Genomic DNA, 27,511 nt, shown 5'->3' with positions numbered 1-27,511 from the left:
GCTTTAGAAAGGCTTTCCAAACACTGTCTTCTATATTGGTGTGGCTTGTTTGGTTCTTAGTATGACCACACAAACTAATGCAATAATAGCTTTCACCCCTGTGACCTGACATGACATATGATATGTCACATCTATCTATCTCCTATGCTTTTAGCCTGATGCATATTTCAAAAGGCATTCGGCGCCGTTTTCAACATTGCCGTAGCATACTTAGCTATTGAGATAAGAGAGATCCACAAACTGCTAATCTGCTCTCAATGACACGATGCAGCTGCCAAAGGTCACACTCATCATTGTTCAGTCACTCTGAAGCCCCCTCGCAGGGCGGAGGTGAGCAGTGCTCTCTTAGGGCGAGGTTTAAACGTGCCGAAGCTGCTGAGGCCGGGAGTCGGGAAACACACTAGATAGAAACGCACATGCACACTAGATTGACTTGACTTGGGGTGGCAATCACGCCTCTGACGTAGGGTGCCTTCAGGAGGCGGAAAATCGATACACCCATCCGATATCAGTGGAGTTTATCCCAGGCAAACTAATATTACAAGCACTGCTAAAGCTTACCGCAGCTTTCTCAACGCTACTGCTAGTAATGTTACTATCAGTTATAACGTTAATACACCGCTGGCGATGGTTGAGAAATCACTATTGTCCTCGACGTGACCATGAATATGGCAGCCACATGATAAAGGCAAAGGATCGTGGCCGACTGGAGGGGTTCGAGGTCCCTTCCAGTGATGACCTCCCAACGTGACAGCACTCCCTCCCGACCTATGACATTCATGCACATGATAGATTCAAGGGATGCAAACAATAAAGGAAATGTGTGGAAAAAAACATATCACGTTCCAGGGCGGGGGCTTAATTTCTATCCGTTCCCCACCTTAACCACATAGCTCTGAAGAAAGAATGCAATATTGTTACTATTTTTTCTTCGAATGGCAACATAAATTGGCCCAGATTCGGGGAGGCAACCGTATTTGCGCCACCCTACGTTGATCGAGCCCGGGCTGAGATTCCTCCGAACTTATCTAGCAACGCTACACTCGTGCTACGTGACGCCGACTGTATAGCGCAAGCTATACAGGTCGTGTGATACACGAGATCACCAGACGCATCCGTGCCGTAGCGTACGTTATAGACAGCGTGTGATAAAAAGTCATTCCGGCGGGCCCGTTACTCCGTTACGTAACGAGACTATTTTTAACGGATGAACAGCGTTTTCACTTTTGAAATAAGTAACAGACCAAGAAACTTCGGTGACTTTTGTGGTTCTATATTACGTTGCAACTTGTTCCATGCTCTGTTATTACCTTATTTTTGGTTTTATGGCGCAGACGCGGAGGAATAATGATGCCGACGCAGAGAAACCAGACTACTTTTGGCACGTGATGTGCTTCAAACTTCTGGAAGCAGTAAAGTATGATCATGGAATTCTTCATAGACAATGCTGACGGTAGACAATGACGCGAGATAAAAAGTATCCTTTCTTGACGTGTTCGCATTTGTTAAATCTGACAACTTTTACAAAATTCTTACTTTCTAACAAAAATGCATCAAATGGCATAAATTGATTTGACCTTGGGTTGATAACAGGGCCACTTAAAAAGCCTGGTGTATCGAACTTGTACCTAAGCATCTTTGGTAGTGCTACCAAATGTATCATGACCCGTGGCTTCATGATGCCTGTTCTGGAAAGTTTCGCATTGACATGTTGTTCTCTCACCGCTGCCGCCGCCGGCTGTGGCGCGTGTATGTATGTTAATTTGGTCACATATGAGGGAAGTTTAGGGACCAAAAACTGTACACTGCGAATGTAAACGAAAAATCTTCCATAACATAACCTCGACAATTTGTAAGGATGTGTCTGGGGATCTCGTTTATTGTACGCGCTTGTCTATATTGTCCTTTCGCGTCGTCACAGCCATGTTAAGCGTTGCACCAACAGTACGCATAGTGAACTTAGAGTGGGCATAGTAAGCACAGTAAGCGTCAAGTGATGTATTTCGGTTGCCTTGTCCTTCCGCTGGGTGGTGACCACATAAGATTATACATTACCACAGATCATATCACAGTGATAATGACAACCAAGTTATGTTGCTCATATGCATGAAGGCTGCTTGATTTTTCACCAGATGTTGATAATATTGTTATAGGAGGATACAACTGGCTTAGGAACGTGTAACAGTAATGATCTGCTTTCGATTCTTTTTTTGTAACGGGTTTTGAGACTAAAGCTAATCAGCGACAATTTCCTTAGTGTCGGAAAAACGGGCGACTTATCTGCCCTCCCGAAGTCCGGGGTAACTAGTAACGAAACTACTTTTAATAGCGGCAATCACCGTTGTGAAAAGCTACACCTCTCTGCCAGGTAGCAGCATAATTCAAACATGCAATGGACTTGCCGGGGAAAAATCTCCATCTACATGCCACAAAGGCGTACAAATGCAAAACATTCTGAATGCCGAGCCAGGGGCTTAGTTTTGCAAAACTGCTCGGGGCGTCGAGCCGGGTGGACGTGACTGAAGTCACCATGATTTCCATGCAAAGCCCCGTATATCCAATGATTTGAACCATCTTCCTTTAAACGCTAGAGGAGTGGCTGGATGTCAGCATTTCGCAGACTACTTATGCATGGCTTACAATGTCCGACGCGTCGTAAAGCTGCGCTATCGCCACGCACGCCGCCACTGATCCCACAAGGGCCTGATCCGCCTGCCGAGTCGGTTCGGTCGTCGTTGTTCTGTTGAGTCAAGCAATGGCGCTCCGTGCCAGTCTTAGCCGTCTGGAATCCGGAATCCGAAATGACGGCTTTTCGCGCCCCGGTTGGGAGCACGTCTCCGGTGAAAGTGCTGATCGCGTTATAACGAAATCTTCCAGACCATTATCACCCATCGTGCAGCTACATACCAGCACAGTAAAACGGGTCATAGGCGCCGAAATATGACCAAGTTCAGTTGCTCATCAGTACACCTTTGGATGCTGATTAACTGAGAAATTCAGGTCATGTCTATGATCTAAAATTGCACTTCACCAAGGTTTGCTTCCTTTGGCAACTATCACTTGATTTTGTAACAACATCAAAGGTGGACAATGAGCGTTTAGGCTGTGGGGGGGGGGGGGGATGCACGCACGCGCACCCTTTTAACCCTAATGCAATGAGGTGAACAGAGCAGCCGCTGACGCGGCGCCTCGCCTAAATAGCGAGACAAAGCCTCGACGGGCATGCTTGATAGCTTACCTAGCCCAGTCGGCTCCGTACATTTTCCATTAATACGCACGGACCCCGATCGATGCTGTCGCAGCTGAGTGAACGCCTGCCCCCGGTCCTGCAGCCATGCGGTGAGCCCCCTGGCTGGGCACAGACCAGGTCAGGTCACGAGGTGATGATGCCGAGGCCGCGTGCGAGCAGGCGGCCGCCCCACTCATCACAGTCGCCCAACAAACACGGAGGACAGAGCTCCTGCAGCTATGTGCTGGTGAGCGCCTAAATCGCATCAAAGGTGTTAGGATATCCTGCAAATGCCTGCATTATAACAGATAGCGAGGGCCTCGTATAAGACACAAAAATCAAGCAAGGTACCACTGTAATTGCACGATTGCTGCAATTTAGCGTGCAGGGTAAGTTTAATGCAGTAGCTGTATACTAAAACGACACGTCCTTAGTTGCTAGACAACATATGTTTCTCCAGGATTCAGGTCACGATCCAGTGCGGTTATCAAGAGCTTTGCCTGCGTTGCATCGGGTTTAAACTCAAAGTTGCTCGCGCAATGCTAACATTGGACACGAAACTGTGGCGTGTGGTGAATATTCAATGAAATGGATGTGGGAGCCATACATCGATCTATCACACAATAGTCAAAGTAATTATGTCGGAAGCTGAAATGGGAATGATCTAGCTCCATAATTCCGCACTTCAGCTTATGATCCCTTTTCGATGGTTCCACGTAGCTTCATAATAAAGTTGGCAATCGAGGACTGTATTGCGGACTGGATTGCAGGGCATTCCAGCACTCACAGTGGAGGCCGGACTGCAGCCCCTCTTTACTAACAAAGCTAACGTTGTGTGTTTAAAATGAGTGGTCAAACGTCAGTTGTCATGCCTCAACTTGAGGCATTACAATTCACGAAGGTGTGCCACATAGGTGTGTCACACGTTTGTATCGTTCTGCACGTCCCATGTCACGAAATGCGTCTCACTGGTGCTTATATTAGGTTCATCACCACCAATGCCTGCTCTTATAACAGCCTGTCCTATCGTTCAACCGGATACCAACGAATATCGAGTCGATGACTGATTGGCGGTTCGGTTGTAAGATTCACTCAGGACCGAAGGGGTTGCCCTGAATTCCTTAGCAAACATGGTCGTTTTAAACTAATCAAATCGCAATAATCACAAATCTAAAGGCTCTTGTCAGACGGAGTCACACCTTATCACGCATTTTATTTCCATATATCATACATTTCTGCTCTGGCTGGTGTCTTTTCGGATACTGGCCAGAGCAGAAACCTACAGACACTGCAGCCTCAGTCGGGTTATTTATGATCGATCATCTATTACATATCACGAAAACATCACAGCTACAGCACATAGTTACTTTGACTCTGCTTCGTTATGGTGAAACATGCCTGTTTCATGAGTGACAGTGACTGCGCCCGCAGCTCAGTACCCCGGGTTTCGGACATTTAAACTTTGCCAGGTTTTCATTTTGATTTGTGCCCCCCCCCCCCCTCCTCCCGTCCGAGCGTAAAATTCTGCATATTGCCCTGGTTAACAACATATCAGGCTCGCAAAAAAATCGTAGAAAGGTGAAACAAACAAATTGTTCATACATGGAACTCTCAGCTATGATGTCAAGCTGTGCAAACAGGAAAATTCCTATATAACACCGGATGGCTTGCACGGCTCAGGGCAACGTGGGCGGAGGGTGCTAGTATTAAGTCCATGCCAGTTCGATTACGCCTCGAGAACCCACGTTTCGCGCTGAGATTAAGGTTCGCCACACATGTACCTGTCGGCAGAGAGGAAAATGTACACGGAAGAACGTGGCATATAAGGTCTCTTGTAGCCTCTGCCCATGGACAATACATGAAGGCGAAATGAAGCGCAGCGTTTTTAACTGCCTTTATAAACACCTCGGAAGCTCACGTGTCCGGAGAACGTACACACAACACATGGTATCCCAATACCAACATATGGCAGCCCGATACGTGGCAATGGAGCACGGTGCAACAAGCACCAACCTTAAACAAGAAATTTTAGCAACAGCAAAGACTACACATATCTCAGGATGTAAAGTTATTGCAAACCAGTAATTTTCTCCTGCGGCCAAACATACAAACCTCATCTTGAAACTAACTCGTGTCTCGGGCAGCCTCAGAAGGAGACCAGGCATTGGGTGACAGGGTGTGAGAGCCTGAATGGCTGTAATGTTCGCGATGTTCGTCCAGTCTTTTTGAACAGTTGCGCTCGAGATAAGCAATTGTCTATCCTTACGGGACTCATATACCACCCGCGTTTTTCTTGAGAGCTGCCAGCCACATATTGCAATCCATTCTGTTGCCCAAATACAGGTGCTGTCTGTGAAAAATCCGCCAAAATTTGCAGCCTGGCCTATCATATAAAAGAGTTGGAATGACAAACGCAGATAAAGCACCTATAGGATGTCATGTGGTACAAACCTAACTGGAGTTAGCAGTGATTTCTTCAGATGCCTAACGCGTGTACCAAAACATACTTCAGGGAAAATTTCTGCATTTTCTTGGTTCACTGCTCCTTTTTTGCCCACATGCTCTGGGGGAGGAGGCAGAAGCATAAAGCTTGCAAGGTATTGTTATTATCGTTAGCTTTCGATTAATCTTTCAATATTTACATGCCGAGTTCTGTCATCCCGCTGACTCTCAAAAAACAAACAATATACATCATTGTTAATTCTAAAAAAACCGTTTTAGCCTCCGCCTGTGACCTCCCTTCAAAGAAGTGTTCAGTTAAAAAAAAAATCAAGGTGATGAAATAACTAATCAAATTTGTCACACCTTAATTATTTAGTCTCAAAAAGGAACATGCTGGGAGGGTTCTTATGATTATTGGCCTCAAAAGTTAACCATCCACAAGTTTAAAGTGCCACACTTACAAGCCTCATGTCAAGCTGCCGTTCAAGAACATCCAATGACAAAAACCCTATGTGATGAAATGATCTGTTAGCTTAAACTAACTTGAACAGTGATTCATTATGTTTCTTTCTTTTCTTCTTACTGCTTTAAATATTTTGATGTGAAGCGCAGGCCACTAAAGGAACTTTTCAGCATGTGGCCTTGCAAAAATGTGGAGGATAAAACCAGTTCGCAGATGCCCTGACCAACGGGGTCAATTCAGCCATCGTATTCACTGCAGACCGATGCGCAAGGAAAAAATCACGCAAAAAAACATTTCCGTTGAAATATGATCGACAAGAAAGCTGCTGATATTTTTCGATGCATTACAGGTGGAATGCTTTTAAGGCAGTTTTGTTACCGCTCAAAATCGATGTTATTAGGAAATACTTCGCTTCGTTTTGCCATCAAAAGCCCTTTTCTCAACTCATTCTGGGCTGAAAACTACATGTCTGATCCCATCTTTCTATCATTTGACTAATATCATAGCGTAAAACCATACCATGACAAATTGGTCTGCCTGTCAACTAGTGCACGCATATATCTATCATTGCCATCAAAAACGTTTTTATTTTTGGGTGACAATTATAATCCATCAGATGTAATTGGACCCTATCAAACGGAGCTCAAAATCATATCATTGTCAGCATAGGCAATGCCATTTTCGGGTGCGCCAATAGCGCACTCCTTGATGCAATGCGTTCGTTCCGTCCTTGATGCATATAAAGTGCGAGCGGGTCCGGTTTCAGGCGGCGCTACTGCACCAATACTTCAACCCGTATAAAAATGACAAACATAAGTCCATTACCGGGCCGTGGCTAAAACGCATGATGCATTACAATCCGTCATCAATCACGCGACTGACACAGTGAACACTGATGTAAGCGCGGCTCCTAGTGTGCACAGCCCATAGCTGACTTTTATGTGGAGACAAAGTGGCAAAGCGTTGTCCTGCTAAGGAGCTCTATTCGCAATGGCTGACAGCACCCTTAAAATACTGCCAGTCATACTCCGGAAATAAAGACTATACGTATATATCATTCACGCATCCGATCTCATGGCTGCATTGTCATAGCTCTGTGAGGTCTGTCTAGCTGAAAAAAACGCTATCGTGCTTTTGCGTGATAATGGCGGTGAGATGACAAGTGAACAGCAGCTTGGTGTACCTGTACCAGACGCGGCGTTTATGTATTAATGGGATCTACCGGTCTTTTTGAAAGGAACTATTTCAGCTTTATTTTGAACTTGCATGCCCAGGACTTAGGGCACCGGAAGTTGTTCACAATGACATGTCATTGAGACGCAAAATTATGAGCGAGACCACGCTTTAAACGCTATTGGATCCATTTTTGCTTTATGGTGCCATTCACTATGGTAATACCACAACAAATTTCGTTGTTCCGGGCCCCCTAGAACCCATTGATGGTTGCACCCGTGCCTAAAACGCTGTAGCTCCTTAGTTTGAAAACGATGGTTATCATTATACCAATATTTCCCATTTTTACCCATTTACCAATTATTCCATTGGAACCCATTATACCAATATTTCGATGGGTTATTTCTGAAATTAGCTGTAATTCCAGGCGATGTCGGGGCCATGAAGAGATTGCATAGCGCAAAGTAATGATTTGAGATGGTTGTATTTTGTTTCATCTATTAAGAAGCATTTGATAGTGAGACATGCTCCAACAAAATGCTTCGCAGCAAAGTATCTATGCTGGAGGAAAACAGATAATAAGATTTCAGACATACCACACCCCCAGACAGATATTTAAGTTCAGAGAAACTATGTGCGTATGGTAACATCCACTTTGTAGAGCCTACGCACTAGTCTCAAATTGCCCAGTAAAAGCTTTGACACAGAACAGGTCGCCCCGTCCTACTGAGTCGTCATTTGACCAGCTGACCAGTCAGTGGGGTCACGTGACCCTGCGAGGTACAACATTACCGCCCGCTACCCACTCGGTCACCCCTGACAGAGAACGGGTCAAGCTCTGAGTACTCCTATCTAGAAGAACCGTCAGAAATCCCAGAGGGATTGCGAATTCGTCTGGCTCGTAATCAGAAAACTTCAAGTATCTGACACACCATCCAATTTCTAAACCGTTACATACACACTTACTTCAAACCCTTTGAACCCATTATTGCTTTCCTCAATGTGATAACAGACACGATATAGTTTTCATCGTCTCATTGTTTGTTCTCTCATATCCACGGTTCTCACCTGGCTGGGGTTGCATTTTACTTGCGTCTTGTTCTAAGACGTTAACCCGAGGGAAGATCGTTGATGGCACAGCTCTAGGCATAGTGGGGACAATCAGAACTGGTTCAAATGTGCCCGGTGCTGAATCGTTGATAAATGTTGCCAATGTTGCCATGGAATACATAAATTGTAACTGTGTTGCCTACTTATACGATTAACACCTCACAAGCACACTGGTCTTCCGGGCGTTTTGCCTGCAAGGAAGCTGAGTATATGCTACAAACAAAATGTAGTCCAATGACCAAATGCCTATTTGTGTTTCCCTACGCGAGGTGTGCTTGCGCATGTAGTCAATGATCAGTAGGAGTTCTGATGCAGCGTTTCAACAGCTACTTCGTAAGATATCGGTTAGTTTCGGCGGTATTGAACTATTCTTCACCGGACTGCAAACACTGATATATCAGTAATGTGGCATGGTCTTTTAAGGACGTTCACTGCAAGAGTAGCTGTGAAAGGATTGGGTGAAGTCAGGTGTAGTGCGTAAGGACTAAAAGTTCATGAGGTCAGTGATGTAGTTTTTCTATTAAATTCATATTTCCTCTCCATTACAAGCTGACTTAGGAACGAGGTTTTGTCTGGGGTAACCTCAACTTGATCTCAAGTCCCCGTGCCCAAACTTTGAAAAGACAGTTGGCCGAATTCTGGGAGGAACTTGCACGCTGATCTAACTTATGCAGCAGGCTCAGCCATCTTCCATTGCCTTTCCTACCACCTGCAATTCATTTTGTGAAGGCATAGCTTCAGGGCGTATAGCGCAGGGCGTTTAAACCCTGTGTGACGAGATGCTTTCACTATGATTTACAGGCTCTGTGCATTGTCATAAAAACTGACATTTTTATGGTTTGTTTTCTCCAGTGAATTTTGTGTTCTGTGACTATGATTTGATTCAATGGACCATATTTGCTCTCCATCACAAGCCTACTTAAGGACGAGGTTTTGTCTGGAGTAAAGTTTGCATTCGACCTAGTTGCATCCTGGGGCAGCATATTATATTTGGAGTGTGGAGAGCCTGGACAGCGCAAACTACAAACATCAGTTTGTCAAACCTCGCGGGCGCCTTTGCTTCCAATGATATGACCGTTTAACATACACCCAGGTGGCCGGTTAAATACTCTCCGCCCGGGTGAGGTGGGGTCAATTTTACCCCCTTACATCTTAAAAGCTCAGATAGCTAGATACACCGAATGCACTGAAAACACTCAGATACACCGAATTCATAGGGTGGGTTGATTTGCACGTAAACTGAGTTGTGTAAACACTTGAGGTTCCTGGTTAATGACCTTGGGGATTGAAAAGTTCACGGATCCACTTGCCATCATGATCTATGGTGCCAAGTGGATCCGTCACTTCAAGGTCAAACCAAAAAAGTCCAAGGGGTTTAGATAAGGTCGAAAAAGTCAAACTCCACATGGGTGTCTCAAGTGCCCCCAAGCCTCCTAACGTAACCGCCGTTAAGAAAGACACCTGATCTAAGCAAAAGGTCAATGGTGTCCAATTAAGGTCAGTTACCTTGTTTGACCTGTACCTTGTTTGACCGCATGCACTGGGTTAAGATGACCCAGTGCCTGCGAGATTCCTGCTATTTTGCCATTCAGATAGACATCATGGATTACGCCAGGTGCTATGCACGTAAAAAAGTTGTTGACCTGGGCCATTTAAGGTCGGTGACCCAATCTGACCTTTAAAAGTCCATGAAGCATGCCTGACGCGATCCCTGTCACTAAAAAATCAAAATGAGCAATGCTTATTTTGATCACGGTCTGACCTTCATACCTGACCCTAGATCAATAGAAGTGGTCGTAATTCTAAATTCAATTGGTTTATTGTCTAAGGAACTATCTGTATAAGAATGTGATAATATGTCTGACATGTATGGCTTCATTGAACGCTCTGTTGTTACAGCACATTGCACGGCTCCCTAGAAATGCCGTTCGCCGACAGCCATGGTCTGACTATGAGCTGCCATAAGTCAGCGACCCTTTAAGATCTATTTAATACTTTTACATCAAAAGATCCGATACGCAGTTTCCTACAGCTATGCAAAGTTTGGCGCGGCTATACCGCGCCGTTTGGAGATCATTCTGGAAAAAATCTCCTGCCATAAATTTGCCCCTCACGCGAACGTGTCCTTTTTGATCACGGTCTGACCTTGCCATCGCGAACTAGCTACATTGTGAGTGCATATTGTCATATTTTATCATTGCTGGCCAGCATAAGGCAGGTGCCCATATGCATGCAGTAATGACTTAAACACCAATATTTATATCATGATTTACTCATGGCAGCATCCTGCACATTCAGTATCTGTAGGTGCTGCAGGCAGGCTGGAGATAAAGTTAAACATGTCTATCCAGGAGATAGCGACAGCTATGTCCTCGTCATCACATTGGTAAAAAATATGTGTAGGATATAAACTACTGTGCCACTTCTAAGCTATATCTTTCTTTTGCCCAGATCCGCAACCTATTCTAAAGTATCACAATTGACATCTACAACAACATCTTTGGATGCAAATAGGTCATTTCACAAATTTTACCCCATACAATTCATTTGCAGTTTGTGAAATGGCCTTGCAGTGAAGGCTTGGGTCATGGCAACCTGGCTCCTAGGTCAATGACTGGCACATTATTTGCTTATATGTTGTGAAGTTAAATGACTGATATTTTAATTAAGCTTTGTTGATTTGCTTACATCATGACATTTGCCTATTGATGCCATTTTTCAATACCATTGTCATAATAATGCGTGGCATTTTGAAATTACGTGCCAAAGATGGTAGCTGAAGAGACTTCAATGCAATATTGTTTCAGCATGTCTTGCGTAGATTGCTGTAAAGATAGCATTGAGTAATTCATATTTGTGCTCATAGTCAGCGTCAAATAGTTATGTCACGCTGCACGGTGCTGGCTGTTCACGTAGTGACATTTGGTGCTAGAATTTGAATTTGAAAATAGAAAATAGAATTTGACCAAAGTAGTGTGATTCTCTTCGTCATCTCTGTCAAGTTTCATGTGCATGTGTTTCCGATCACAGTTCTGAAATTGGGAGTAATATTTGTTTCCAATTTTGTTTCAGACAACAGAGCTCTGAGATTAGCCCCAGCCCACTCACACCACGCTGCTGTTGCTGTACCGTGTTGAAGAGGAGCAGCCGAGGCCCGTACCTGCCGCTTATCCGGCGCGTGTGAACCCCGGACGTCCTGTCTCCTACAACTCCCGTACTCACAACGCACGCCATGTGGCGACACTCGCTGCCGAGGGCCTCCTGCGGTCGGAGTCGCTGGGACCGACCCACGTGTGTCATGATTGCCTCTGTGTAGGAGGAACACGCGATTCCTGCCGTCCATGCCGACGGTGGCTGCATTCGGTGGCCTTGCTCCGTTGAGCGACGCGCCAGGCCGTTGCGTTGCGACTTCTGTGCCGACCCGTTGACCGAGCTGTCTTCGTCTGCGTTGGATCCAATACGGCTGGTCCGCTAATTCGTCTTTCGGTTTCCCGGTAGAAGTCATTTACCGCGCTAAAATAAATACAAAACTGAGCTATTTGATGTTGGCAATCCCATCGACTTGGCATCATCTGAAGATGGCATTGTTCCCGTTTTCCCTGTCATTGAATCAATAACTTTATTACATTTTCCACATGTCTGCTTGCAAGTGAAGTTGAACAAACGTTGGCATTCAGTGGGCAGTATTGGGATGCAATAAAGTAACAAGCATAAATATATTGGTGTCAAGTAGTCAAGTAAATATCCGAATAAGGCGATGTGTTGCTGAATTTATCACTTTTTACCTCACAGCCAATTAAATGCATGCCAACCCGACCCGTGTGCTTACAAGGTATCCACATCTCAACTGGAATGAAGGCGGAGATGCAGGTTTACTGGCTCGGGCTACGTTTTGGTATTGAAAGCTTCTTCCATTATATTTTGCCACTATACATCAGTATTTTATGTAATATCTACTAACTTAATAGTCTGCCTCCAATATCAGCAATCTGTGCAAAACTATTCCTTCATGATGGTGCTAACGCACAGCCATTTCATCAGTGTAGGTGGACGTTTAGCTGGTTTCAATATTCAGAATATCAGTATTTCATGTATAACTACTTCTTCATCATGTATGTAACCTTTCACATAAATTAAAAAGAGCCAGTCATTTTAAATCTATTTAAGCCTCCAGCTATGTGGTGAACCTTCTCAGTCCACAAAATTGAATGGAGGAAGCTGGATTACTTTTGCATGGAATACGGTAGCAGTCAAAAACCATAAGCTGTAAAAATAATAATCGTACTGTTTTAGATCCAGCATAAAGTCAATCAGCCGTCAACAAAAATATTGATATTGTCCTTGATAGTTAGGTCCAGCCTTGAAAAAAAACAACCACCTGACGCTTGATGCTCAAACCGTATCCCGAACTGTCAGTGATCCAGACCATACACGACACAATATGGCGACGGGCGAGCGTACGCTATATACTGGTGTGCTCTGTGATCCTGCTGCAGCTGAATTCCTGTGCCAAGGAATCTTCCGAATGCAGTGTTATCCTGCACGCCACAATCATTGTCTAGCCCTGTTGCGCTAGGTTGTGAATGTCAGCTGCTCGCTCTGGACCGGCCGACGTTCACAGTCACAGTGCGCTGCTCTGCCTGACAGGAACATGTTGGCTGCTTACCCTGGACCGGCCGACGTTCAAGTCACACGTGCACTGCTCTGCTGACAGGAACATGTTGGCTGCATGCCCTGGACCGGCCGACGTTCACAGTCACAGTGCGCTGCTCTGCCTGACAGGAACATGTTGGCTGCTTACCCTGGACCGGCCGACGTTCACAGTCACAGTGCACTGCTCTGCCTGACAGGAGCATGTTGGCTGCTTACCCTGGACCGGCCGACGTTCAAGTCACAGTGCACTGCTCTGCCTGACAGGAGCATGTTGGCTGCTTACCCTGGACCGGCCAACGTTCATAGTCACAGTGCACTGCTCTGCTTGACAGGAGCATGTTGGCTGCTTACCCTGGACCGGCCGACGTTCATAGTCACAGTGCACTGCTCTGCCTGACAGGAGCATGTTGGCTGCTTACCCTGGACCGGCCGACGTTCATAGTCACAGTGCACTGCTCTGCTTGACAGGAACATGTTGGCTGCATGCGCTGGACCGGCCGACGTTCATAGTCACAGTGCACTGCTCTGCTTGACAGGCATTGTATCCGTTTGAACTCGAAAGACGTGTTTGGTGGCATAAGCGGCATTCGTGATATGGAAACGTTTACTCTCTTAGCCCTGTCATGGTCGCCGTTGCAGAACTTGAAGGATCCAAGATTCGTGGGATGATGATGGGCGCGTCTCGCTTGAACATCGAATTGTGTGCTGGCGGTCCTGATGATCCCGAGCTGGTGAGAAGTCCAATGCGTAGGTCACAGCCCTGCGGGTCTGGGATAGTGTCTACCGACTTGGAGGTCCGAAGTTCTCCACACCATCTCTCTGAGAAGCTTGAAGCTCATATCAGCATCAGCAAAGTTCTTCGGAGCCAGAATGGCCTACCCGTTGAGCCAGTTTGGGTCTTGGCACCGTTCTTCCGGGGAAGAAAGACATTGACCAAGAGGCCTTCGACACGTTGCACAGCTTCGCCGGAGCCAAGCTCGCCTTGGTTGCGTTGGCTCTAGAGCTGACCCCTGCCAGGTTGCAGAAGCTGGTTAGCGAAATGTTTTGCCGCCTGGGCCGTTTAGTTGCGCGCTGATTGGTGACAATATGCTGAGTAATGTTTTGCTTGTCACTTACTGATCTTTTCGTCACATCGTAATCTCTGTAACGTTCCGGATAAACAGTCACGCAGAAACACTCTTTGAATCCATCAGCGATTCCGAGTTTCAGGGTTAACTGGTCGTTATTTTCCAGTTTTCACTCTATGTCCCCTCACAACTGGCAGATATGCAATCGGTTAGCTCACGGCAGCCGACTGTCTTCGCTGCTCTGATGAGCTTCACATGGCGCGAAGCCGATCATCGTCGGCGCTAATCCCGTATGGCCAGTTTGCACGCGTCGCACCACGCGCGGGGTTCGATCTGGTCCGAACTGTCACATAAGCCTTCCTCTCACCACGCTGATTCAGAAAATGTAAGGTTTCGGTGTCCATTACTGACAGGGCTCAAGCTATTAGAGACCAAACGACAGTTTTCCATTTATTACATAATATATTACAACACACATGCATGAGACGGCTCCGGTTGTTCAAAGGAGTTTGCCAGTAGAGCGCACTGGCTGTGATCGCTCGCGTCATCCACAGCTTTCTCTGCAGCCGCATTTGACCAGCACACAGCGCAGAATCATCATCCGAATAGCTGGGTTTCCGCTGACCCAGATGATGTCCACGTGTCGTTGCTTCATCATGAAAATGCGATCGCCTTAAGCAGTATTCAGCTCCGTCCGTTTGCTGAACATGAATGCAAACAGGCTGAGCGCGATCGCAGCGCCGTTTAAAAATGTCCTGACGGTGAACGGTGAACAAAGGTGACTGGTCGGAGTTTGATGCCCTGCGAAACATGACACAATGGACTGATATTATCTCCGAAATTTTGACGTTTTTAACGCGTTTCACTGGAATGGACCCGTGCGGAGCACTCCGCTCTGTCACGTTTTGCCCCTTTCCGCATATCATCGGAGGGAGGGACTTGTTTGTCGTCTAGTCTGACATGTCCTTTTACTTTTGTCAGCAATGTTACTTCTCAACCCACTCACACTGTGCATGGACGCCCGGGCCATTTCAGTACAAAAGTGTACATTAATCTCGAAGACACAGCGATTGCGAAATTTTTATACAGCTTGGTTTCAACGTGTACTCGAATAATGAAAGGTACCGAATGCGAACATAACCGCGTCCCATGGATTTAGTCAAACCATAAACCTTGCAAAAGCTAAGTCTAACCAATTCAGCACAATAGCCGTATTGGGTGCGTTAGGGATCACGAAGAAACCCTTGTTCTTTCTATGGGCTTGCAGCATCCCATAGAAGAAGAAATCATCAGTGTTTAGAGGCTTACAAAGCAGTAGAAAGGTTGCCTGCCCTCGTAATCTGACCGGCAAGACGGCTTTTGTTGCGGGCAGAGTGGAGCGTGTGGCGACGCGAGAAAGCTTGTTGTCTGCGGCCTCTCGTAAACCGGAGCTGGCTGGCGTACGGAGCAGCGGTGTCGATTTCAGACTTCACGCAGGCTTTCAAGCTTGGTTCAGAGAGTTCTGGTCGCCCACGGATAACGTAATGTGTGATGTTTTGTGCGCTGTTTGACTTAACGTATCAGATCTATAGCATTATGTACCATATAACATTATGCAATAGGGTTTAATCTATAGCGTATAGCATTAATGATACTTGACGCCAGGTGGAGTGAAAGGAGCCTTCGTCATCGACCGGTTATTTGTGGAGTTGACATGAAGTTGGTCCATCCGTGAAGTTCAGTTGAGTGATCAGAATCAAGTTTATATACATATGAGATGACTGGCATCGTCGAATAGTGTGCTGAAGCAAGAAAATTTGAATCACGTCGCATAAAATTTCTGACATATTTCGTGTGTCACGTATGGAAAATTTAATCTAGATGAGCTTGCGCCTTTACAGAATTGTGAATCACATCAGGGCAAGGCAAGGACTGGACAGTTTTCCTGACGAGTGATACCAAAATCAATGACTTTGGAATGGACCCGAAGTAACCCGTGGCTTAAGATAACGCAATCTTAACACCACCGTCCCTAAACTCGTCATCACTAAGCGGGATAAGAATGAGGAAACTAGTTACGCACAGTATTCATTTCAATTGCAGTCCAATCTTGTGGGAACGAATCAAGTACATGTCTAAAACTGTTCCCTAAACGTACATAATCTGCTTTATGCCGTCTATTGCGGTTTTATTTAAAACACATTTTAGAAAGTGATAACTACAAAATGCGAAAGAGGTCGATTGGTGCAAGTACGTCACGGGTTGTACGACAGACCGCAGTCGGCTCCAGCGCACGCAGCAAGTCAAGTGACGTGCTCAGCTGACCATACTGCCCCATGAATGCTGACCTAATTTCGACATTTGCGCTGTTCATAATCCGAGCCGTAGGCTCTGGCCAACGACCTACGACTGAAGCGATCGAAAAGGCAACAGCCATATTGGCAATGAGAAACAGGAAACATCCGTCTGCTGCTGTCTGAATGCGTTGTTTTTGTGCGCATGCTTAGACAATGTATTCCAGTACTTTTTAAGCCTTAAAACAAATCAATTTTACACCAAAAACGCTGAACTGCATACCCTATCCTTCGGCCCAAACTGACGTGGGGTATTGAAATCAGACATGCATTCGAAATTTTGCTCAGGGTGGGGAAGCTGTCAGTTCTTCTCCAAATTCCTATCAATTTAGTGATTTTTGTGAATTACTGTGAATTCCTGTGAAACCACCAAGTCTGCTGCAAACTTCTTGACCCGTGCCAACGAGCGCAATATGTACAGCAAGTGCTACAAACTACAATCTGGTTGCGCGAGACGAAAAGCACAGCACTCAGATCAGCTTGTATTTTGTATTTCTTGTATGTACAGCTTGTATTTCCCAGTTGGTCATGCTGGGCGGAAATTGACAGCAGTGTTGCGCCCATGTACCAAACTTATCGCCGCTTGCGTTTGCAATGAATGTGTATGCGTCCAGTATGCAGGATGCTATTCCCACATATCACTGCTGAAGCAAAATTCTCGTTCGCATCGCGTCCGGCCACTGCGAGCGGTGACGACCGCTACTCCAACGTGCACGCTGATCGAAAACCACAACAATATTGGACACAATGTGTCATAAGCATTATTGATTGCCTATGGCGCCGGCAATATTTCTGCGCCCGCCGACATTCATGGCAACATTCGCCATTGTCTCCGAACCCCACCGATACAGCGTGAGCGTGAGGCATGACCGTGCGACGGGTACCCAAACTGCTCTGGCGGGGCAGCGCCCCATGATTAATCTTTCCTGGAATGTCCCGACATATCACGTGCTGAAAACGGCTCCAGCGGAGTGACAGCAGCAGCTCGGCTGCGGCTGCGGCTGCGGCTGCGGCTGCAGGGCGGTCAGCAGACGCGCAGCGGGGAGCCGGCGCAGCGGGTGGTCCGCCCCGTCCCAGGGCGCTTCCCTCGCGGGGCCTGTGTCACGCCCGCGGGGCCTGTGTCACGCCCGCGAGGCCCGAGACACCGCAGCTCTGGCGCAGCCGGCTGCCGCCCTTGCATGTCCCGATGCCGTCTACGCCATGCTTCAATGCAGGGTGTAATTCCCTATTTTGTTAGGGGATTCCGCCCTCCCAACTTGCGCTGCAACGCTGCCCCAACAAGAGAAGAAAGTAGGAAAAAACGGGAAGAAACCCGTTTATTGGCGTAAAATGAGTTCGGATGAGTGATTTGTAACTGCTTGCCCCCAACTCATTTTGCAAAACTACACTCCTACTTCGGTGGTTCGAAAGGCAAAGCGTTTTGTATAATGGATTATGAATAAATGGTATAACAGATAAAGGGGGGGGGGGGGCGTGCCCCTCAGTCGAGTCCGTGGCAAACCGACACCGTGCCACCAACGCCGTCGTCGGAATTGGGAAGACAGAACTGGCAAGCGCTGGATGGGTGAAAGTGAAGCGTCACAAAAAGAGAACATGTCACGAGTAGCCTTCAATAGCGTTTGATGCGCGCGCATTTTCCACGCGTTACCGGAATACCTACTGCGACGGCAGCACTCGTGATGGATTTATATCACCACACATTTTCAATATCACACGTTTTAACCTAGTTCGGTTGATGATTACCTCACTCTTGCTCTCAAGGCACGATGTTGTTGTTACTATGCTGATTACGTTATATTCTAGCAAACCCATTGAGTTTAACAAAACAAAGTATGCCGAAATAATAAAGCACATCAATGTCAGAGGATCCACGAGCTCGGCTCACACGAAGCCGAATATTCCGAACCTTGCCGGGCTCGACTCTCGCAGGAAGTCGGCAGAGAGACGGGGGAGTTCCACTCCCCACTCACCAAGGCACTGGTGCAGCACGTATCAAACAGCTGAGCGTGGGCGTCGACCAAGCTGAACTACAGAGAAACCCAGCACTACTATACGCCTGTCGACGCTGGAGGGACGCCGGACCCCAAATATCGCAGCTCTTCCGACGCCAGACCCTGCTGCTCGCAGGCTTCAATGGCACTTGCAATGGCCACAGACAATCGCCAGTCGAAGAGTGGCCTGATTTACGGGACACCCGGTAAATGAGAAGTCCCGCTGACCACTGCAAGGCGCGCGACCCGCACGTAATCCGGGGGCCATCAAGGCTCCATTTTATGTGTTCTTATGTTATTTTATGTTTTCAAATGTTCTTGGGCCGGCGTTCGTCCGGTTTACTGCTGCCGCCGATCGGCCGGGAGCCGCGCCACCTGCAGCGGGTCGGCATTCCACGCCCCGGTGGAGGGGCGGGGCGTGACAGGTCACTTGTCGGACCGCGAGTCCCGCGGCGACCGGGTCGCAAGATTCGGCAGCAACGCGGCGATGGCGATGGGGCATCGCTCTCAGCGAAGACCGCGTTAAGCAGTGGGCACCATCACACGTGGCAGCTTAGGAAGTGGAAACGACGTGTTGGTGACCCTGTATTGATGTTGGTGACCCCGAGCTGATGTTGGTAGCGGCATTCGCTCCTCGCGGATTACCACAATTTTACATTTAAATTGTGTATTAATGCTATATGCAGCACCCCAATATCAAATGCATCCATCAGTGTTAAATGCCAACAGAAGACGTCTCGCACATATGCCCGTTAAAGCTAACAACTTAGGCATCAACACATACTTGGAATGGTCCACTGGCCTACCGCTGACAATGGCAGTCTTCGCTGCTTTCCTTGCATTACGCACAATGAAACATTCAATCGCCTCCCTAAGAGGTCATTCCTGAGCATATGATCTGCTCAGAATCACGATCAAGGTATGCCCATTTGTACCAATGCATGGTTAATAGCATAATTTGCCTCCCCCACCGTAATACACAAAAGACCGTATTTGAGCACCTCTCCACAATGCCATCCTCTACGACATGACCCGCGCAGAACCCCCAACATCGGAATGACCGCGATATCGACCAGAGGCGACACTCGCTGAGCGACCGACACAGCCGCCGTCGTTGAGCGTGGTGACAGCTGCGCCGCGCCGGGGCGGCGCCGCTCCTGAAGTCGTCACCGGCCTGGCGAGGGCAGCCGGACGTCGCTAATACTGCAGCACAGTGTGGACGGGCGCGGCAATCTTGTCGCGTCCGCGCAGCTCCCGCAGCTCAATCACCACCAGACAGCTGACCACGCTCGCGCCCACATCGCTCACCAGCTGACACGCGGCCGCCATCGTACCTGCCGGTGGGAAAATGCAGGTCAGGTCAGGTCGGGTCGGGTTCGCACCGCAGGCTTCCCTAACCAAAAGTCGCGTCGGGTCGTACCTTTCCCAGCCAACAGTCGGGTCGGGTCGGGTCGGGTCGATTCCGGGTCGGTCGAGTCGGTTGGTCAGGTCGGTCAGTCGGTCGGGTCGATTCAGTCGGCCGAGTCGAGTCGGGTTGGGTCAGGTCGGTCAGGTCAGGTCGAGTCGGGTCGGGTCAGGTCAGGTCGGGTCAGGTCAGGTCAGGTCGGGTCAGGTCAGGTCGGGTCGGTGCCACAACTTTCCCTAACTGTTAGCGCTACCTCAGATGTACAGTCGGGTTCGGAGGCGGCCAAGGTCGGGCGAAGCCGGAGCTGGACCGGGTCGGTGTCGTGGCCGGGATCAGCGTCACCGTCAGGGCGATGGAGACATGCCGGTACACCGCTATCAGGGCAGCAGAATGACGGAATAGAATTACGCCCACCGGACACGTGCATCTTACGGCAATTTCCAAGTTGGTAGTAGAAGTAATTGGGGCTTTCGTAAAGGGGAGAGAATCAGACATAATAGACGCCGCTTCTGGGGGTGGGTTTGGCAAGCGCGCGCGCCGCGACTTTTGGAGGAATACGGACGCCACGTGGAAATGTGCACCACACGTGCTGCGCAATCACGTGGCGTTAGCACAGCTGACATAACCAAAAAAAGGCCCGCACCGTGAGAGTACGAACTCTCAACCTACGGTGTTTATAAATACAAAGAAAATATGCAGCTGATTTTCATGATACTGACGTTTGTTTCAGGATGCTTAGACCGAGGCCAAATCGGCGCGTGCACCCATACATGACCTCGCTTCTGTGAGTATCCATCCAGGCGTGTGAACGCCCCAGATAATATGGCTGAATCCTTTTGTGAGTGAGTTATTCTGAAAACGGAGTCGAATTTACTCTGATTCTGTCGCAAACCATGCGAGTCAATTCCGACTGTCATCCCCAACAAAACCGAATCGATTCTGCGATCGGAATCTCTTTCGGTGAGGCGTTGCACGCGTCCGCCCGCGACACTCTCTGTTCACCTCTAAATATGCCATGCCCATGTTGTATGGTATTTTTGATCAATGTCATCAGGTGTTATAGTAAACTTGTGCGTGCTCCACTCCCGCAAAAAGCGACTCCGACCCCGGTTCACAGCGCGTACGATTGATCCCAACTCTCTGGGCAGCAGAGCATGGTGGTGAGCCAACTTCCAATTCTGATTCGACGAAACTCTCACTGCTTAACTTCCAAAGCAATTCTGAATGACGTAAATTCCGGTTGAAAGATTAAGGAGCAGTTAACTCCACAGGTTAATACGAACTTGCAAAGGACACATTTTTACCACAGCGACATACTCCTATCTAGCACGCTATTTGTTGCACAAGACAGAGCGGTCAGAATAAGAGTATATTATGTAACGTCTCCACTGAAGTTGACTCGTCCATGATTCTAGTCAATGCTGTTGACTCCACTCCGACTTTCACCCAAGCAAAACGTCAAAGAAACCGATTCCATGTTGACTCCGCACGTTATTCCAAAGACAGCTCTGAACTACTCAAGAGTTAAGCACAGACGTGACTACCAGTCCAAAGTTGAGACAAAAATAAAAAAACGCCACGCTCTGCCTGCACACACGACCTGCAACCGACGCCGTCTTGAATCTACGTACCTACATCTGTGTGAAGTTGAGTTTTCATCGCGCCTCCTGACACTTGGTTACATTTAGCTGGTACCCACGCCCCGGTAATTGTTACACGTGAGTGGTCCCGTCCAAGATCTTATAGCCTTCCACAGCGCACGTGACAAGGGGGCTGATGGGCCAGACGCATTCATTTGATTGAATTCGTGGGGGCATGGCGTACAGCCTCTGGCGATGCCATACTGAGCTGTGACAGTGATTCCAGTGGCGGGCTAGGCCTAATGGCAATCGTCCCCCCCCAAAATCGCGAGACATCTTAAAGACAACTGACAAGATGTGTACGATGTGCGAAACATTGGCAGCCTCCACTAGTCGGCGCTATGGCGAATCGTTTGAAATACACTTTAACCCCTCCCTCTTGACGTGTGCCATGATTTTGGGACATGTTGTGTCTTGAATCCTTGCAACTGGAGGTGCTTGCTTTTAAGGCCGGCAGGTTTTATATTTTTGGAGATTGCACATGCATTTTCTATCACGATATCCTCCGGCCTTCTCAGTGGAAGCACACAAGCAGCACATGGCAGGCGACGACGTAAATCGTGTGTCAGCCGTACCTGCAGTGTCCTCTTGAAGAAATACAGCTGTTGAGGCATGGCAAGCTATGGAGCCCGCTGTGAAACCTCTACAGCAGTAATACGCTTACTCGGTTACGCTTGCTCTCTTTTACAGCTGAATTATCGTCCAGCCGGATGTTTTTCACCTAAATGTTCGCCTGATGTGCACGTGCTCTTCGCCAGCCGAGTTCCGAAGGGTCCGCTCGGGGCTACAAATCGGTGCGTCACATCCAGTGCGTGCGTAGTGGCGCGGTTCTGCCGCAATCCTCGTTGTGTTTGATAGGGGAATCGAACTCGGGGTGAGCGAGCCGATATACACACGTAAAGCACCGCTGCTGCCAAATGGAGTAGCGGCATTCCGACGCACTGGTGCGGGGCACTGTTCTGGCATGTTCTTAAAAGAGTTGGACTAGTGGTAACTAGTGGTGGTGGTAATTTTTCCATTGGACTGGTCGTAAATGATCCACTGGACTAGAGGTAAGTGATCCACTGTTGTGAGTGTTGGGTCAAAAGTCACTAGTCGCCACGTGACTAGTGGTGAGTGATCAGTGCCTGTCTACCGATGTGCAAGCACTAACACTTTACGATAATCACTGTGTTACTCTTAGGCTGCTGCTTGGGACCTTGTATTTTGGTTAGATATCTTGCACATAGCATGACTGCGTGTGCAGTACGTAGACTGAGCCACTCAGGCCACACCAGCGGTGGCCTGCCTAACTTGTGTGACTTGCATTCAATTTTGCACAGCGCGGGGCATACTGCGAACCAAACTGTTTTTTTATTAAATAATGCCTGTGGCCTCTGTGATGACAGATGCCGCAAACGCACCTCAACCCAGTGCTTCATGACAGCTGCCGAAGTCTTGTGCGGTGAGAAATCTGTGTATAGATGGCGCCACGTCACGGACACAGGTCCACCCAAGGCACCATAAACATGACGAGGTTCCAGCTTTGTGTTGTGTTGCCACTGTCTCGTGAATCGTCAGATGTCACATTACGTGCACGGTCTGTTCTTACTGCGTCGATGGGGACAGACACTCCAAGGGAAACATGCGCAAATCTGCCACCAGTCAGCCTACCATAAACCAACTAAGTTCTCAATCCACCGCAGCCGTGCATATGGCATGAAGCAATATGGCAAGAAAACCTTTGTAATGAATACTATGTTTTCTTTGGCCGAATGCAGTTCTAAGTCGCCCAACATTTCCCTGAGACAGAGGTTCTCCAGGCGCAACAGGGGGTGCACTGTTTGCAGACAGCAGAAACACGAACCACCATGCACCACAAGAAGTGCTGGATGCTCGGTACGAAGCGCCAGCAGACAGGCCTCGTTGTGTTCCAGCGCCGGTCACCAAGGCCGACGTCGGTCGGGGACGACACTTACCGCCCGTGGCCAGCAGGTCATCCACGATCAACACGTTCTGGCCTTTGGCAAGCGCACCGTCCTGGATTTCAAACGTGTCCTGTAGAGCGAAACCATCCGCTAATGCAAAGCCCACAATCACTCTGATGAAACATTGAAACACTGTCTCCATGCAGTGAACAGACATTTTGCAGCATAAGGTATTCACTGTTAGGGGTTTGAATTTGTTGTACCACGATCCTGATAATGCCACCAACGACAGAAACCACTTCCGCATTATCCACACTTGTTGTCGCCACCCAGACAAATTAATTGTTATGGTAGAAAAGCGCCACCAGCCATGATGATCTGCAGCCAAGTCCGCACGCTAACCTCAGTCTTAACCTTCATTAGCGGAACGTACCGCGATTGGTACTCAGAGTTGACGGCATACCACACCACGCTCACCTGGCCATACTCCAGCTGGTAGGTGACGCTCTTCACGGCGCCCGGCAGCTTTCCGCGCTTCCGGATCGGCACGAACGGCAGGCCGAACTCCAACGCCAGCAGCGGTCCGAAAAGGAACCCGCGCGCGTCCAGCGCCACCACCGCCTCGGGCGCCGGCTCCAGGTGGCGCACACGCGCCAACAGCACGTCTCTGAGCGTTGCAAACGCCGCCGGCTGCAGCAGCACGCCGAACACGTCCCTGCGAAGACGTGGTGGAAGGATAATCTTTCAGCTAAATACTGCAAACTAACTGTGTATGGATGATATCACGAGAACTAGATGCATGCCTCCTTGTTGCTCTGTACTAACTGCTGAGTGATGCAGTTTCCACTATACTGCCATGGTGTATTTGAAGTTACAGATTGGTTACAATGTACAGACATCAGATATAATTATAAGATTAACAGCTAACCTTATCTAATTATAAAACAGCCTGTCTCTGTGCTACTGAAGTTCAGAGTTGGTATTAGTGCACACCTTACTCGGTGTTGTAACCTCGGCCAAAAGGAGCAGCACATAATGCCAGTTTAATGCATTAGGTTGCTTGATATTAATGATAAAGGTTTGAACTTACATCCAAAATGAAATTTGGCAGCTCACCTGAATAAAACACCTTTCTTGGGGAAGTCTGGATATGACCCAATAGCATTTTTCAATATGGCTATTTTATCTTCTTCCATGTTTGATGAAATATTCTTGGAGATATCACTGAAAAGCACCATCTGTTTCAGATAGCACTAGCCTATCTTTCAAGCACTCATAAATCTATAAAGTGTGGTAAGTGTGGGCTCTGGCATGGTTGGAATGAGAAAAGCTTGCACAACTACACTGAATTTAACATCACAACTAATAGCTAAGCATAAGCATACCCTTGAGGCATCCTGCCAATCATTGATTGCCAGCTTTTGGGCTTGAAGGAGACATTGGCAGAAAGAACAAAGGGTTACACTTCTTCTTAGCTTGTCTCCTGTTGCATGATGAGATGATTTAAGGTGAGCAAGACATATTTGCAACACACCAGTTTCCACCCAATACAATTTGAAATGAGGGGAGAATCAATATAAGGATAGGTTTGAGATGCTCAAAATGGGTATATTGTCAAAACTTGGTGAAGTCCCATGCTTCAGAAAAAGGCTGGGTGTTGCATATAACACATTGTCTCATGTAGCCATTGAAACTTTACATAATGACACTACATGATTAAAACTTTCAGCTTTACTCAAAATGTCCATGAAGCTACAGATCTTTTCTGTATGCACCAATATTGCCCTGATGGGTAAAATACAACTTGAGATGGTTATGTCAAAGGTAGTTAGCACAATCCAGCATATCAGCACAACAGCAATTTGTTTTATATGCCACTGCATCATGACCATGATCATCTATTAACTTTATCAACTTTGTTTCCAGAAGAACATTGCACATTGTAAGCCAAGCCTGACTAAACCAAGTACAAATTATGTGGTGTGGTTGGTGTATGCTTCATGTTTGGATCAATGATCACCTCCTGTTTGGGCAAGTGTCATCTTTAAAGATAGTATGATGGTTGTACAATGCAACACATGGCAAATATGAAAATGAAATTAAAATGATTACCTTGCTGCAATCGTGTATCTGCCATTCCTTAAGCAACTTGCATGTCTGATGCATTTTTGCTCACAGACCTTGCTTACAAGGCCAAAAAAACTAACAAGGCAAATCCTATATTTTTTGAATTTTTGCCTCTGTGAGCAGTCTGACCAAAATTTCATCCAAAATGCAGCTTATCTAACAAATATCACACATAAATTTTGTAAAAGGAGACCATCTTATTTACCTTTGAATAGCGTCAGCATGTACGCGCATTTTCCGGCCCGGCGGCCGCGGCGGACAACAACGCAATCAGAAAGCCAGGAGTCTGGGGAGGCATTTCTTGAAGCTCTCGTTTAAAGAGACAGGTGTTTACGTTAGGTGCGCATTTCGAGTAGGGGAAACAGCCGGGTCGACCGGGTCTCTTTAAAACGCAGACAATGTTATGGTCACAGCTGCTGCAAAGACCTAAGCCGACCTCAACCTCATGCACTGACCGGGCAGGACCCATGCCCTAGAACTGATCTAAGGGCACTGAGAACTGATAGCAGGACGGCCGGACGGACCATGGTGGATTGGGCACATCGGGGACAAACGACTATGTGTCAATGGGGCTTTACTACACTCAGCTGCTGAGGCTATATGGCGTCATCTGCCTCTCACCCTGGCAGGAACGGCGGGCACGGCGGGGAGTCGAACCCCGTACCTCTGGCTTCCCAGACGTGCGGTGGGGGACAAACGAGGATATCAGGCGGAGTACCTGGTTTCGGCGCTGTTGCGCCATTTTAAGAAACCTTTGGTGGTTTTGAGCTGCCAAATTTGGTAATCGTATAGGAATCGGAAAACGTTTATTGGCACTCGGATGGGAAGCCCGCAACGTAGGTTTCCATGGTCATTGCAACAAAAGGTTACTAGACGTGACGCTTCATCACCGTTACCGGGCGCGTAACCAGAGTTTTCTTTAAAAGGGGTTCGGAGCTCGGAGAGCCCGCATCAAGCCGATTTAAGATTCATGTCGTTTTTGTCGGGAGCCATCTATGGGCCCCATTCGATCTGTCGTCAGTTCGATTGTCAACTGGAATGCGTGAGCCGTGCGTGCTGACGGAGGCGTCGTGCGCGCCTCCCTGATGAGCTCCTGACGCCGGCTTGGCTGTGTCGACTGTGTGTGTCGTGTCGACTGGACCATTGCCAAATAAAGAGCGTTGGCGATTTATTTCATGTAGACGTTAAACGCATGGTATTTTCTGCTGCTTGAGCTTACAACTCGGGTACAATTGATCTCGTGGTAAATTTTGACTTATATTGCAGTTAAGCAAGGTAAAAATTAAAAGCAAATTAAAGGAAAGCATGCCCTCAATAACAAATGGACCACATTCAGCGAATTTCGCGGAGGAAAAACCGTTCACATAAAGAATCGCGGTCCGTAGGGTCGTGACTTGAAATATCAGTCAGTGATCCTCTTACACTGTTTGAGGAAACCCTGAGACAATGCGAGTGTCTAAGTCGGCGGAGACCGCGAACACCGACAATCGAATCCATGTCCGTCTGAGCTCTTGAGACCCATTTCTCAAGCAGAAACGAGGCCGGGGTTTGCGATTTGAAATGTTCGGGGTCCCCAACACAATGAGGGGCTCCTGTGGCGGCAAGTGGCTCCGAGTCGGAGCGGTGCCTGAGGCGGCCCGAAGAGGGGCCGAAGGGTCTCTCGAGACCAAAGATCAAGGGCCCAATGGGATGGCTGAATGGTCCGGAGAGCTGGCTGTAGGTCACATTATGGACTCCCGTCCATAGGGCCGTGACCTCGAATGTTAGTAAGATGATCCTTTGCGTCGATAAGGACCCTTGAGATAGAGCATTCCTCTATTTCGCCAGAGATCACGCACAACGAACAGCCGGCTCCGTATTGGCCTAAGCTCTGGGAGGCCATTTCCCAAGCAGGGACACAGCCAGGCTCGCGACTTACATCGGTCGAGCTTTTGTATCGTTCTGGGACCCATAGTGCCTAACACGGTACTC

At 47.8% G+C, this 27,511-nt stretch overlaps 1 protein-coding gene across 3 annotated transcripts; it reads right to left on the bottom strand.

The window, feature by feature from the left end:
• Window positions 1-19,171: 19,171 nt before the first annotated feature.
• Window positions 19,172-26,218, bottom strand: LOC119096889 (adenine phosphoribosyltransferase). Of its 3 annotated transcripts, none has more exons than XM_037219878.1 (5): window positions 26,205-26,218; window positions 24,530-24,637; window positions 23,891-24,128; window positions 23,465-23,543; window positions 19,172-19,795 (listed from the first exon to the last, which is right to left on the bottom strand). In XM_037219878.1, the coding sequence occupies exons 2-5, from the start codon at window positions 24,607-24,609 to the stop codon at window positions 19,659-19,661; spliced, it is 534 nt and encodes a 177-aa protein (XP_037075773.1). In that variant the 5' UTR covers window positions 24,610-24,637; window positions 26,205-26,218; the 3' UTR covers window positions 19,172-19,658. The 3 variants fall into 3 exon arrangements, with proteins under 3 accessions (XP_037075773.1, XP_037075772.1, XP_037075771.1); XM_037219877.1 differs by lacking the exon at window positions 26,205-26,218 and adding an exon at window positions 25,996-26,078; XM_037219876.1 differs by lacking the exon at window positions 26,205-26,218 and adding an exon at window positions 25,746-25,946.
• Window positions 26,219-27,511: the final 1,293 nt, after the last annotated feature.

The sequence above is a fragment of the Pollicipes pollicipes genome, unplaced genomic scaffold (genome assembly GCF_011947565.3).
Source record: "Pollicipes pollicipes isolate AB1234 unplaced genomic scaffold, Ppol_2.1 Scaffold_4295;HRSCAF=5057_pilon_pilon_pilon, whole genome shotgun sequence".
Lineage (NCBI taxonomy): Eukaryota > Metazoa > Arthropoda > Thecostraca > Pollicipedomorpha > Pollicipedidae > Pollicipes > Pollicipes pollicipes.
Note: the sequence above shows the minus strand (reverse complement) of the source record. Positions and strands in the feature narration are given on the sequence as shown.

Coding starts and splice junctions, on each gene's coding strand:
- LOC119096889 (XM_037219876.1), bottom strand. CDS start 25,774: ATGCGCGTACATGCTGACGCTATTCAAAG. Junction 24,638..25,745: donor CATGCTGACGCTATTCAAAG/GTAAATAAGATG, acceptor GGTGCTTTTCAG/TGATATCTCCAAGAATATTT. Junction 19,796..23,464: donor TGACCTGCTGGCCACGGGCG/GTAAGTGTCGTC, acceptor TCCCACCGGCAG/GTACGATGGCGGCCGCGTGT.